The 13,069-nt window shown below is 47.7% G+C and overlaps 1 protein-coding gene across 2 annotated transcripts; it reads left to right on the forward strand.

Moving 5' to 3' along the window:
* The first annotated feature begins 487 nt into the window (after positions 1 to 487).
* On the forward strand, positions 488 to 11,057 carry LOC125706142 (ubiquitin-conjugating enzyme E2 Q2-like). Of its 2 annotated transcripts, none has more exons than XM_048972699.1 (14): positions 488 to 684; positions 883 to 1,126; positions 2,259 to 2,363; positions 3,266 to 3,388; positions 3,554 to 3,610; positions 3,697 to 3,837; positions 4,941 to 5,025; positions 5,544 to 5,604; positions 5,764 to 5,854; positions 5,927 to 5,985; positions 6,764 to 6,812; positions 6,903 to 6,998; positions 7,376 to 7,442; positions 7,736 to 11,057. In XM_048972699.1, exons 2-14 carry the CDS (start codon positions 968 to 970, stop codon positions 7,765 to 7,767), a joined length of 1,125 nt encoding a protein of 374 aa, XP_048828656.1. In that variant the 5' UTR covers positions 488 to 684; positions 883 to 967; the 3' UTR covers positions 7,768 to 11,057. The 2 variants fall into 2 exon arrangements, with proteins under 2 accessions (XP_048828656.1, XP_048828655.1); XM_048972698.1 differs by having other exon boundaries at positions 489 to 684; positions 3,694 to 3,837.
* The last annotated feature ends 2,012 nt before the right edge of the window (positions 11,058 to 13,069 follow it).

Below are 13,069 nucleotides of genomic sequence, written 5' to 3' on the forward strand. Positions count from 1 at the left end.
ATAAAGGGACATTTCTTTGTTCGATAATATCACTGAAGCTTTATGGACTTGGGGGGATCTGCACAACCACACTTGGTTATCTCGACAATTTTAATAGGCTGATATAACTGCAAATTTAAAGGAGAAGTACCCATGGAAAGTCAATATTAAAGTATAAAGGCTATAAACCCAATACATTTAAGGAAATTTTTTATGAGACATCTGTAGTGTTGGCATGAACTGGGGGGGGGGGGTTATGCATGGCTTAAGTTGAATAAATTTGAGGCAGGGCTCAGGTGAAAACCCAAAAGATACGACGTAGATAATGGCAGGTAAAAGCCCCTTTCCATTCTTTAATAACTTTTAGAAATTGTAATAGTACTTAGGCGGACTCCCCCACTGAGACCTCAATGTGTAAGCAGCGCTGAGGCGTTACACAGGGGCCTCGTCTTGATACACCGAGCTCCCACCCGACCGGAAGTCAATACCGTACTGCCCCTAATGGTCGCGCACGGAATTCTGGGCCTCTGCGGGCTCAGGCTGCGTCGCCATCTTTAAACCCCAGAAGGAGCAACAGTCGGAAGGAGCGTCGGTATCAGTCGCTTTCGCTGCCTGCGTTCATTACGGATATTGTGGGGTTTCTGCCTTGGTACTTCTGTGCGGGATCGGGGCGGCGCGTCTCTCTTTAACTAACAGACGCCACAGGCAAGTGTAACGCCGGCGAAGAGATCGGTAACGCCGGCGGCGGAAAGAGCGGCGGGCAAGCCGAAGGCGTCGTTGTTTAACCGCCCGCCTAACGTGCTGACTAGCTCGTTAACTAGCTGGTTGGCTAACCGGTTAGCGTTCTGCGTTCCGAAGAGGCCTTTTTCCGTTAATAAAGGTGTCCCTTCTGTGTTATTCCAGCCGCTGCTTGTGGTTAAGGCTCCGCTGCTCGGCCGCAGCAGCTCCCGAGTTATCCCCCCGCAGCCCGGCCGGAGATGAGCGGAAGATGTCGGTGTCGGGGCTGAAGGCCGAGCTGAAGTTTCTGGAGTCCATCTTCGACCCGAACCACGAACGCTTCCGAATCATAGACTGGAAGCCCGATGAGCTCAGCTGCCAGTTCAACGTGACGGGGGAAAAGCTGCTGATCATCCACTGCAATATCACGGTAAGACGGAGCTGCGAGGCCGGGGCGCGGCGGGCGGGACACGGCCCGACGGAGCGGAGGAGGAGACGGAGTAGCTCATTATGCTAGCTGCTCAGGGCGGACAGACAGTCTGTTGCACCATCAAGATACCCGGCGGCTTGTGCGAGGTTTTAACTAATCGGGAGGCGGAAGACTAGACGGGTAGAGCGGTTTCATGCCCGGCTACGGCAGTTGTTTTGATCCCCCTTAGCCAGCGACGCGCTACCGGCTATATTAACATGGATAATCGGCTTAGTCGGTGATGTGGCGCAGGTATCTCACACCCTGACGGTGGCTGTGTTAGTGGGATTCGGCGAACGCTGCCTGATATCCGGGCGCCTTGGCGCTGAATGCTGCGGTTAAGGGGAGACCCGTACCAGCGGATCGCGCGCTGCCCCGTCTTGCCCATCGATTTCCACGGCCGCGGATTCTGCCGTGCTGACGGTGTTTACGGAGTGGACCCTGTAGTTAACGGATAGCAGGCGGCCGCTGCTTTCCCACCCGCGCTCTCGCCGTTTCTTGGCCCGGTGCGGTGGCTGAGTGTCGGCCGTCGCCTGACTGACAGCGGCGCTCGCCCCCCGGCTCAGATGCTTCTTCTCCATCAGGCCCGTTTCCAGGTTTAACTACACAGCAGGTCAGATCTTCCACACTCAGCTAACGTCGCAGGGTAACGGTATTCCAAGCACCACCACCTCATCGGTATTTTCAACGCACACTCGTCAGTAAATGCAAATATTTACCTCCCCACCCACCTTCTCAGAAACGTTACTCTGCACTTGCACGCTGACAATACCCTGTAATGGCATTTTGTTTACCGGCAACTGTGTGGCGGTAGATGGTCCTTATTTGTATAATGTCGTGTATTTTGTACGTACGTTCATGAAGGAATTTTCAATTTCCAAAAGAGGTATGTGTATCGCAGGACATGACACGGGTCAGGTGTATCTGCTTTTAACGGGTGAACGTATACAGTTAGTAACTTGCCTAAATGCATGGTTGGCCTTTCCTCAGACAGGTGTGTTGTTATTCAAATGGTCTTAAGTGACTTGTGAGATGTTGGACCTCTTCCCAATGGCATCTGACACGTGCTAACAGTCCTGTGCCTTTGTGTCAGGAGTCCTACCCTTCCACACCCCCAATATGGTTTGTGGACTCTGACGACCCCAGTCTGGCGCAGGTGCTGGAACGCTTGGAGGATGTGAGGAAGGGCAGCACCTTGGTAAGTGTTCCTACAGGTCCCACATGCCGTGGCTCTTGCTGTTGACTCCAATCTGAGACGCTGTAGTGAAATGCAGGCCGCTAATGTCATCATCTAGTTGCATTGTCAGTATAAAGTATAAAATTACCATGGTGCTGTGAAGTGACTTCATTCGCTCTAGTTTTTAAAGCATTTGAAAGGATCTGAAAAGCTTTATTTGCCGTTTGTTCAGGTGTTGTATGGTTATTGTACAGTCCTCTGTCAGTGCAAAGAGTAGAAAACACACATGGCAATAAAAGCAAAATATACAGGCTTCTATGCAGATGGAGAAAATCAGTTGTTCAGTCCCAGTGGGTTGTTAAAGTCGGGCAGTTCATCTTGTGCACCTACTTTCAGCTGCTTTCTTTACTCCATGCATGGAAAGTTTGTGTGGCACTTCCTGTAGGTGAATGCTTTTTGACTAATTCCACTGAAAGCCCAGCAGGTGTCGCTGCAGAGCAGTGCAGCGGGTGCCCAGCTATATAGCCCACCCGCCCCAGCGTGCGGTGGTGCATGTCCTTTGCATTGCCTTGCTGCACATGTTCTTGCTTTCAGTGATGTAAGCGCTTTTCCCCCCAAGGGGTGTGTTCCATGTTTATACTTGTTCATTCATATGTCTATGTGCTGCGTCATGCTGATTACTAACAGATCTCCACCACGTAGTCTACGATTGGAGAAGAATATTCAGTAACCATGCTGGCTGTAATAGTAGGATAGTAAATAGTAAAATGTTAAGGGTGGTCTTGGATAGAAAGCTTCTTGCACTAAATCCAGTATTTGCAATATCAAGTGGCCCTATTGTGACTGAACACTTTTGAGCACATTGTGTTTAAGGCAGAGGGGTGCAGTGTGAAAAGGCTCATTCTCTGTTCTCGCACCCTCAGCTCCTGCAGCAGCTGAAGCGGTTGATCTGTGACCTCTGTCGGTTGTACAACCTGCCCCAGCACCCCGATGTGGAGATGCTGGACCAGCCGCTCCCCACAGGCCCCGTACACCCTGAGCGGAAGGCAAGTATCACGCTGTTTCTCGGCGTGGGTTAAAGTTTACTGAAAATTTCTTTGTTTTGATAAAGAATAACAAGAGGGAGATTGAAACAATGCCCACGTAGATTTGTCAGAACCAGGTGTCCAGGTAAAGTGTAATTGTCTGGATTTATTTTTTTCCTCTTTCAGCATGTGCTGCCCGACGAAGTAACTTCTGAGGAAGAGGAGGAGGAAGATATGGGAGAGGTCTTTAGACTTTTGTGTACATATTTATGCATGTACACCTCAGCTCAGGTAGCCATTCCTCACAGCTTTGTGTCCTACGGCAGCAGGACATCGAAGATCTCGACCACTACGACATGAAAGAGGAGGAGCCCGTGGATGGCAAGAAGTCTGAGGATGATGGGATCGAGAAGGAGAACCTGGCCATCCTGGAGAAGATCCGCAAAAACCAAAGGCAGGACCATTTGAATGTAAGTGCTGCTTTGCTAAGCTTCCTTTCTGTCTGCTGTATGGGCCCCTCATGATCATGCGTCTGAGCGTAGTTTGCTTTTAGTTACTTTGCTGATAAACTTTTCTTTTCTAGTTTCTTGTAATTATTCACTCGTGTGTCAAGCCTATGGTGATAATTGTCCTTCCTTCACCCTCCAAGATCCTGAGTCATATTCATTAAATTGAAGTCCCCCCTTTTTCAGCCCTTGACGGAATGGTAGTTGTGGGTGTTCTGCTTGGTATCGATCGAGAGGCCTCTTCTCGGGCTGTAGGACAGCAGCTCCGTGGCGGAGAAGCCCTTTGTCACAGTGAATAGCGGCCAGAACGGCGGCTGCTGCCGTCCTCTGCTGGGGCACACTCCTCTCCTTGATGTCTTTATCCCAGCTTGTGCTAAAAATACGCAGAGCGGCATGAAGGGCAGTCCGTAGCGCTCGGTTTTACTGCGCCGAAGGAGATCGGGGTGCCAGTGTAGAAACGCTTTTTGGGTAATAAGGCAGTTAAGTATCATTGAAATCTGGTAAATATGCCTCTAATTGCAAATGGTTGTGATTCTGATGGGCATCGTCTTTGTGTGCTGAACGTTGAAGAAAAGATTATTAAACGACTAGCTGGCTTGGTTTGGACTCCCAGCTTTCTGTGGCCTGAATGAGGTGGTGTCCGCAGACTGCCCTTCACCCTGATTCACTGTCCTTTGCGGTCTTGGGTAATTTAATGGAGGTCTTTGCACCAGGACAAAGTTGCCGGTTATTTTACTGCTCATCTACGCATCATTTAGCAATTATAGTAAGCCATTAACATAATTTGAATGTCTTTGGGCTTTTAATTTTGTCACACTTTGGCTTTAAGTTATTGCTTTGAATGTATGATATGCATGAGATTTAGAACGCTCTTTCTGCAGAAGTTGTTTACACTGTCAATTTGCCGTGGATACCACTGCAAAGCTATAAGCAGCTTGTTTTATATTAATATTGCCAACGTGACCAACGGCATATAACCAGCCATACGACTTACTGGCTGCTGTTTATTGCCCACATGGTTTGAGGTGTAGCTTTTTGCGGTGTTACCTTTGACTTTGCCTTTCCAGGGTGCTGTGTCCGGGTCAGTGCAGGCCTCCGATCGTCTCATGAAGGAGCTCAGGGAGATCTACCGGTCGCAGAGCTACAAGACAGGTGACGGTCACCTGCACTCGTGCCGGTGACATCATGAATGGTTTAAAACCACCTAAATGTGTTCTTTACGGTTGAACTTTATAGTTGGACTTTAGTGTGTCCTTCGCCGATTGCATAGTTGCTGCATCCATCCATCCATTTTCCAAACCGCTTATCCTACTGGGTCGCGGGGGGTCCGGAGCCTATCCTGGAGGCAATGGGCATGAGGCAGGGAACAACCCAGGATGGGGGACCAGCCCATCGCAGGGCACACTCACACACCATTCAATCACACATGCACACCTATGGGCAATTTAGCAAGTCCAGTTAGCCTCTGCATATTTTTGGACTGTGGGGGGAAACCGGAGTACCCGGAGGAAACCTCACAACGACATGGGGAGAACATGCAAACTCCACACAGATGTGACCCAGGCAGAGACTCGAACCTGGGTCCCAGAGGTGTGAGGCAACAGTGCTAACCACTGCACCACCATGCCGCCCCCATAGTTGCTGCAATCTGACAGATTTTTATTTTGCAGGAATCTACTCGGTGGAGCTTGTCAATGACAGTCTTTACGAATGGCACGTTAAGTTGAGGACGTAAGTAACACTTGGCTTGGAGAAGCCATTGAAATAGGTCAGGTCTCATTTTGCTGTTTGTAAAGCTGGCTGCAGAGATCTTGAAGATGGCAGCCTGTCATTCTGTTTTCCATAGATATTTGAAATGATCTTTCTCTCTCTCCCTCTCCCCTCCCCCAGGGTAGACCCAGACAGCCCATTACATAGTGATTTACAAGTTTTGAAGGAAAAGGAGGGCATGGACTACATTCTGCTCAATTTCTCCTACAAAGTGAGTGTCTGAAGTAGTTGTTGTGTCTCATTTGATGTGTTAGAGTCTAACAGTTTGCTCTGACCCACACAGGACAATTTTCCATTTGACCCACCGTTCGTGCGAGTCGTTTCACCTGTGCTTTCCGGGGGGTGAGTGTCAAGGCAAAATGCTTCCTGCTCACCATGGGCATCAGTGCTGTGCCAGTTCGCAGATTCTAATCAATATGTCCATTTGTTAAGGACACTAGGATTTAATCAACTCAACAAATGTCATTCACATGTATGTATGTAAAATCTGAAGAAACACTCAAACTGACCTAGAGCAGGGGTCTCCAACTGCGGTCCTGGAGGGCTACTGTCCAGTAGGTTTTCTGTCCCATTTGGCTTCTGATGAGCCACACCTGTTCCTGGTATTTACCAGACAGTAGGTGTGACTCATCAGAAGCCAGGTATGATAGAAAACCTACTGGACTCAGACTAGAGACTGATACATTACAGTAAATTTTATGCCATTTTATTGTATCTGTGTTCCAAGTTTTCAGAGTAAGTATTACATATCTTAAAGTTCTTTTGTTAAAGTACAAATATGACAATGTTTCTTGTGTAAATTTTGTGTTTTTAACATTTTGGTAAAATGAAAAATTTAACATTTGTCTTTTTGAATTCAAATAAGATCAGCTAAAATCAGCTTGTTTCACCATATTGAAAATCTTGATCATGTATCACAGAATTGAATCGTATCGCAGTTACATTTCAAATACTCTTGCTACTTGCAACTCTTGCTACTTACTGCCCTATTTCTGTGTGTCGTTTTCCAAGCGGCTGGTAGGGAAAGGTGTTAATGTTCCAAGACTCATGACTTTCTAAATGCTGCACCAAGAACGGGCTGCATGCTTAATGGAGTGTGGCTGTTGTGTTTGTGCTGCAGTTACGTTCTGGGAGGAGGTGCCCTCTGCATGGAGCTCCTCACAAAGCAGGTGTGTTCCCCTCGACGCTTCCATGTGAGTGTCCCGCCGAGTCATCAGTGTGTGCGTGTGAGTTTCAGCACCTCTCCCGTTGTCCCTCAGGGTTGGAGCAGTGCATATTCAATAGAGTCCGTCATCATGCAGATCAACGCCACCTTAGTGAAAGGAAAGGCCCGGGTGCAGTTTGGAGCCAATAAGGTGAGTGGGAAAGCAGGCCCACCTCTGACCCGCTTTATGGCCCATCACCAGCAGGCCCACCTCTGACCCGCTTTATGGCCCATCACCAGCAGGCCTACCTCTGACCCGCTTTATGGCCCATCACCAGCAGGCCTACCTCTGACTCGCTTTATGGCCCATCACCAGCAGGCCCACCTCTGACCCGCTTTATGGCCCATCTCCAGCAGGCCTAAGATCTATGCTTATCACCCACTTATCTTTTCTTCTGATGCACCACTGCAGTACCATCTAGGTTTTGTGTCTGGCTTTACGAAGTGCTGGGTATTTTACATACTCCTGTAGCTCTTAAGCTCTTCAGATGCTTACTAAGATGAGTGATGTTCTTGTTCTCTCCACAGAACCAGTACAATCTTGCCAGAGCACAGCAATCTTATAGATCACTGGTACAGATTCATGAAAAAAACGGTAGGTCTCAGCCAAGCCTCCCAAATAGTCTTGGCAAAAAATGTCTTTCCTGAGCAGAATCAAATGTCCTGTGTTTGAAACATTGTGCTTGTGCCTTCCTTGTTGGGCCTGTGTGACGTAAATGTCAGCTTGTCTTGAAGGAATGCCCTTCTCTGTTGGATTGAGCTGCGCATGCATCTTTCTGGATCCTGTTGGGAATCACTCAGGAATAGTAGCGGATATTAACAGGCCGCCTGCCCTTTATGATGAGGGCCTCCTGCCTACCGAGACTGACGGTGTGTGTCTTCCCGCAGGCTGGTACACACCCCCTAAAGAAGACGGGTAAACAGGAAGCTCTCCCCGAGTGTGCGCACTGGGACCACTGTTTTTGTTCTTTTTTCCCCTCCTCTCTCCCGTCTTATTCGCTCTCCTCTGACTCTCAAACTGACTTTACTGGGAGTGCGACTCCAAATACGCTCGACCTCCAAACGCGTTCGCTTGGAGGCTGTTCACATCCACTGGGTAAAATTTCGGCATTTTCTCCTGTCTGCTGCCGGACGGCCACATCTCTGTCCCGCCTCCCTGCTGCCCCCCAGCCGCCGAGCGCGTCGTCCCCTCCTTTCACTCGCTCTCAGTCCATCCCTCTATCTCAGCGTGCTAGAAGGATGAATGGACTTTGTGGAGCAGGCTGAGCTTGTCATGGGCGCATAGGAAGCTAGTGGAGCCAAGCACGGAGCTGGAAGAGATACAAGACGAACTTCACAGTGGAGGGGGCTTTATGAAACGAGCGCGGTGAGAGCCTGGTCTTCGGTCATGATCGAGAGAGGCAGCTGTGATTCTCTGTCCTTTGTGAGGTATCGCCTCTCTGGCCGCGTCCGGGATTTTTATCATGAAACCATGGAGACTCTTAATGACGTTGCGTGCCACTGCTTCACTCTTCTCCTGACCCCACTCCTTCATTTTTTCCTGGAATGTTTAAGACTGAAGGGGATGACATACTCTGGGTGTCGATTGTTCAGCATTTTAAATTTTCGACGTCGGTCAGAGGTCGGAAAACATTGGCACCCCGCTCACCCGGACCGTGGGGAGTCTCTCGCCTGTCCCTCTAGGTTCTTAGCTTTTGGCTGAAGGCTCGGTGGATTTAAACTTGTGAGACAGATCAATTTAACTCTACATGTAAACTTGTAAAGATGTATTTCTGAGACCTTGTTTTGGAGGCGACGCCTGGGTTTTCACGCACGGTTGCACCAGGGCTCCTTTGGCTGAAACGGGAGCCGTTTGGCATGAAGAGTCTTCACAAGTAGAATGACAAGTGCTTCAGTTGGACACCCTCACTGGGTTTTAAGACGGTGCCCGAATGTGACCTGCTTTTTCTCGTAGGCGCTGCGAAGTCCTGGCATCGTGTCTGTGCCATTCTGATGATGTGCCCCCCCTGAATGGCATGAGTGCCCCTCTGTCCTGCCGAGTCGGATGCTGTTGCAGTTTGGATTGTCCGTTACAGCAGAGTCCTGTTTTACCTTTAGCCATAACTTTGGCCATCTTGTATGCCGATGGCCACATTAAATCTCTGCCTCTAACTCCAAAGGGGTCGGCCTCTCTTCCATCTTGTGAAATGTTTGGAATATCATGACGTTGGATTACGCTCTGATCGTGGGAGACGGGAGCGGCCTGTGGGACTGCGGGGGGTGAGTGTGCTTCAGGTGCCCCCCCCCTCGCCCCACAGGTACAGATTTCTAAGTAGAGCCTGTTTCAGGTTCTGTTCACTTGAGGGGGGCAGGGTGCCCACCGTAAAGGATGACCTCCCTTCCCTGTCCTGTTGGCTGCATCCAGCCCTCGACGCCCAGACACACTCCACATTTTGTTTGTTGGGTTCTCGGTCAGATAACTGAACTTACCCAGGACTGTACTCACCAAGTCTCTTGTGACAGGGTGCAGATGTCGCTCCTTAAGCGGCAGTTACATGCTTTGCCACATTGGTGGACAGAATTTAAAAGTACTGGTCCCATTGCAGTGCTCTTTATTTTCCTGTTCCACTTTCTAATCCAGATTTTTTCTTTAAATTCATAGAAATGGCCTTTTTTGGTTTTGAAATATTACTTTCGGGTTACAAGCTGTAGATTGGCTCTGATTCTAACTCCTCAAAGCACTAGCAAATACCTTTATTGTGAATACAAGTGATGGATTGTGTTGTAAATTTGCATCCTCGAAGTGTATTGGCAAAATTGTCGAATTGCTCATATAAGCAGGCCTGCGATATGTAATGCTGCCTGATTTCGTGTTAAGGGTTAACTTTCTGCTTCTAACGCTGTGCTTTTAAGTGAATGAACAAATTGGTATGACACCTTTGTAAGCGATCACTTTATTGCCCCTTCTGTTGGCCTCTTCCCTCCCATGTCACTTGTCTTTACTTCTGCTTCCCCAACATGGCGGTGCAGTGTGTTGTTTGTAAGCTCCGCCCTCTTGCCTGTTTGTGTCTTGAGGGACCTCCCAGCGTGGGGCTGTCTTGCCACCCCCCAGCACCCGGAATACAGCCGCCTGTAAGCATCTTCCCGTCTCTCTGCTAGCAGTCGTCAACTAACACAACTCAGGAATACAAACTGTAGACTTTGCAAGAAATTGCCTCATATGTACAAGATGTAATGTACTCTTGTCATTGTCTGCTGAAATATCACTCCCACACTTAAACGGGCTTTTGCACCAAGGTGGAGTAGGGCACGCCTACCCCTTCCAGTTTACTTAAGTTTAATTTTTTTGGTCAAATCTAGAAGCTGTGAGTTTTATTTGGTGGGAACATTTAAGGGTCAAATGTGAAGAATGCCGTGAAATGATCACCTGACGGCCGCCGTTCTGATGGGAGCGTGTCGTACAGGAGCCCACGTATTCCGGCCAGCTGGGGTGGTGAGACCTTTACAGCGGCTGTAACCGTCCTCATCTCTTAATTCTTAACAGCTGCCATTCGCCGCTGAAGGTTTCCACTGTACCTTCACAGAATGCGAGTTTAATGCTTGATGCTGATGTAAAGAGGTCACATGGGTGCTGGCAGGCTGGTGCTTTACTGCTGATGGGTGTCAACGAGTGACTTTTTAATCATGAAATCTTACAGCTACAGAGGAGTGTCGTCATGCGTACAGTCTGATGTTGGAAGTATTTTAAATGCATCTTCAGGTTTTTTTTTTTTTAATCTTAGTCCCATTTAAGTTGCAGAAAACAGTCACTTTGTGTTGACTGGACACACCCCCAAATGTTAAATCTGCTGAATTAGACCATTCTAACCTTTTGAATGTATATCTAACACAGCTTGTCAATCCTACACTTAACTCAGACCTGAACTGCTGCTTTCCTGAAGCCAGGGCTCTGATAAAATGTTTTCACAGTAAACTGATTTGTTTAGTGTCGGGTATGCTGTGGTCGTTAGCTTCACTCATACAAACACTGGACAGCTATGCCAGCAGGCGTTTGGGGGGGAGAGTCGCGGATTCTGTTGCTGATGCCATCTCGTGGTGGGCAAGTTTATCAAGTTATGCGCTATTGGCATGCTTTGATTCCTTCCTCCCCCGATTGCGAGAGTAATTTTGATGATGTACAGTAATTTGTAAACTTGCATCAAGTTTATGAATAAAGAATTTTAAGAAATAATGGGTCAATCTGTAATATTTTCACGAAACTCTTGTCTTCAGTCCGTTGAACCTCTTTCAGATCATTGCCTCCTGTAATCGACGTTTTTGCTTTTGTTTTGTAGTAACACACTTAACATGCATACAGTTTAAGAATGTTCATCTATTATGGGGAACTTGAGAAGATTACTGAGTTTTTCATGACAGCCATGATCGCATGATTCGGTAAAAGCTGCTCTATGTTTGTGCAAGTGGGAATTTTGTCCTTTTCCAGATAAAAGTGAGAGTGAGCTGCCAGCATGCCCTGTGTGTCAGGGATGATGGCGGATGATGACTGTATTTAGCTGTGAATTAATGGTTACATCAAAATAACACAAACCATATTGACAAGGCACTCTGTTTTGGGAAGAGCATTACTCATCCATGGGTCATTACATAAATTAGTGGTTATCAGTGCAGCATGTTGCCAGTAAAATGCTGAAATTGGATTAGATTCATTGCTGGCAGATAAATGCTCTGTGTGTGTGTGAGAGATGTATAAACAAACACAAGTAATTTGGATATTTTCATTGGAAAGTTTTGCATGAAACCAGGCTGTGAGTGAGATGATTGTAACGTAAATGGGGTAAATATGGCATTTGTCAGATGCCTCGTTGTCTTTTATTCGTGTTTGTCAGTGATTGACCGTGGTGATTTGTCAGCTGTCATCCTGCAGTTGCAACTCTCAGGCACCGAGCAGCCCACCCCCACTGGCCAGTCATGCCCTCCCTCCTCCCGGCCTTCCCCTCCCGCTCATGTGACCCGTATCCCTCCCCCAAATCCCTGCCTGAGGATGGCTTTGCCTTTTCTAAGGTAAAATGGGTTGTTTGCACAGCCTGCCTTAATGCCATGGTAAACAGATGATTATTAATAAATAACTGCGGTTATCTAGGTCAGTGTTTACTCACTATTGGCTTTATATTGGACTGCTGCAGGTGTTGCTTTTTTGACCACTAGGAGGCACAAGTGAGCCTCTTTTGCTCCATTCATTATACAGAGTGAAGCTTCACCCTGGGTTTCCATTGGGTGTATGTTATTTAAATTTTTTGCTGAATAATTCAGCTAATCTAGCTGGCACTGAATATTTTTAGCTTTCACTTAACTTCACTTAAATGTTTTTTTTAATTGTGGCATTATTACTATTTCAGTCTATCTATTCAATTATTGTGCCCCGTTTAATTATTGTTTTTAATGGTGATATTCACTGGACTGGAAGTGAAAACAACCCGGTTTGTCATTGGTGTTTTCCTCGGCTGTGAATGTGGTGTTTGCAGTCACCTCGTTCACCAGGACGACCCTGCATACCAGCTGCCATCCCAGGCTTTCGCAATAGGAGAGCCCACTTAGCAGGAAGTGTGGGTAGGGCGTTTATCCTCTTGCCTAAGCCTGAGAACCTCGGCACTGAGTGAAAGACTTTGGTTTGAGTAGAACTCGATAATCTGGTACCGCTTGAGTGTGGTGATGGTGGGGGACAGTGGGAGTGATTTTCTTTTGCTGGTGCTATTGGGATGCTCTGACATTTCAGGGTTCCCCTTAAGGTGCTAATAGTATTTACACATTAAAAATAAAAAATGCTGAATTAAACACACATATTTCTTGGGGCTGATAATGGAAGTGTTAATGCTAACACGGGGGTCGCTACGGCCCCCCCCAGCCCCTCCCCGGCGCTGCTCCTGGACGATAGGCAGGGACTTGGCAAGGAAATTTGGGACCCATGTGGGGGCTCTCTTGGTAGATCATGCCATCGAAGGTCTTAATGATGCGCCGGGGCTCAATGTTTGGGTGGGGCCCTATCTGAAGCATCAAATTCTGCTGTTACAACTGCGGGGGGGGCAGCTTCTGCATGTCCCCTGAAGTGCACTTCAAAGTGTTCATTTTGTTCCATCACACCTTTAATTTTGAAAGCATAATAATCCCCTCTTCACTGATACAATTTTTGGACATACATAATGCGTGATAAATTTGAACTTGTTTCTGTAAATGTCTCATTTGCAT

This window comes from Brienomyrus brachyistius, chromosome 13 (genome assembly GCF_023856365.1).
Source record: "Brienomyrus brachyistius isolate T26 chromosome 13, BBRACH_0.4, whole genome shotgun sequence".
NCBI lineage: Eukaryota > Metazoa > Chordata > Actinopteri > Osteoglossiformes > Mormyridae > Brienomyrus > Brienomyrus brachyistius.

What these genes read in the sequence shown, in the direction of transcription:
- LOC125706142 (XM_048972698.1), top strand. Translation starts at nt 968, where the DNA reads ATGTCGGTGTCGGGGCTGAAGGCCGAGCTGAAGTTTCTGGAGTCCATC. An exon ending in TCATCCACTGCAATATCACG is followed by an intron (nt 1,127 to 2,258) that starts GTAAGACGGAGC and finishes CCTTTGTGTCAG; the next exon opens with GAGTCCTACCCTTCCACACC. An exon ending in TGGCACGTTAAGTTGAGGAC is followed by an intron (nt 5,605 to 5,763) that starts GTAAGTAACACT and finishes CCCCTCCCCCAG; the next exon opens with GGTAGACCCAGACAGCCCAT.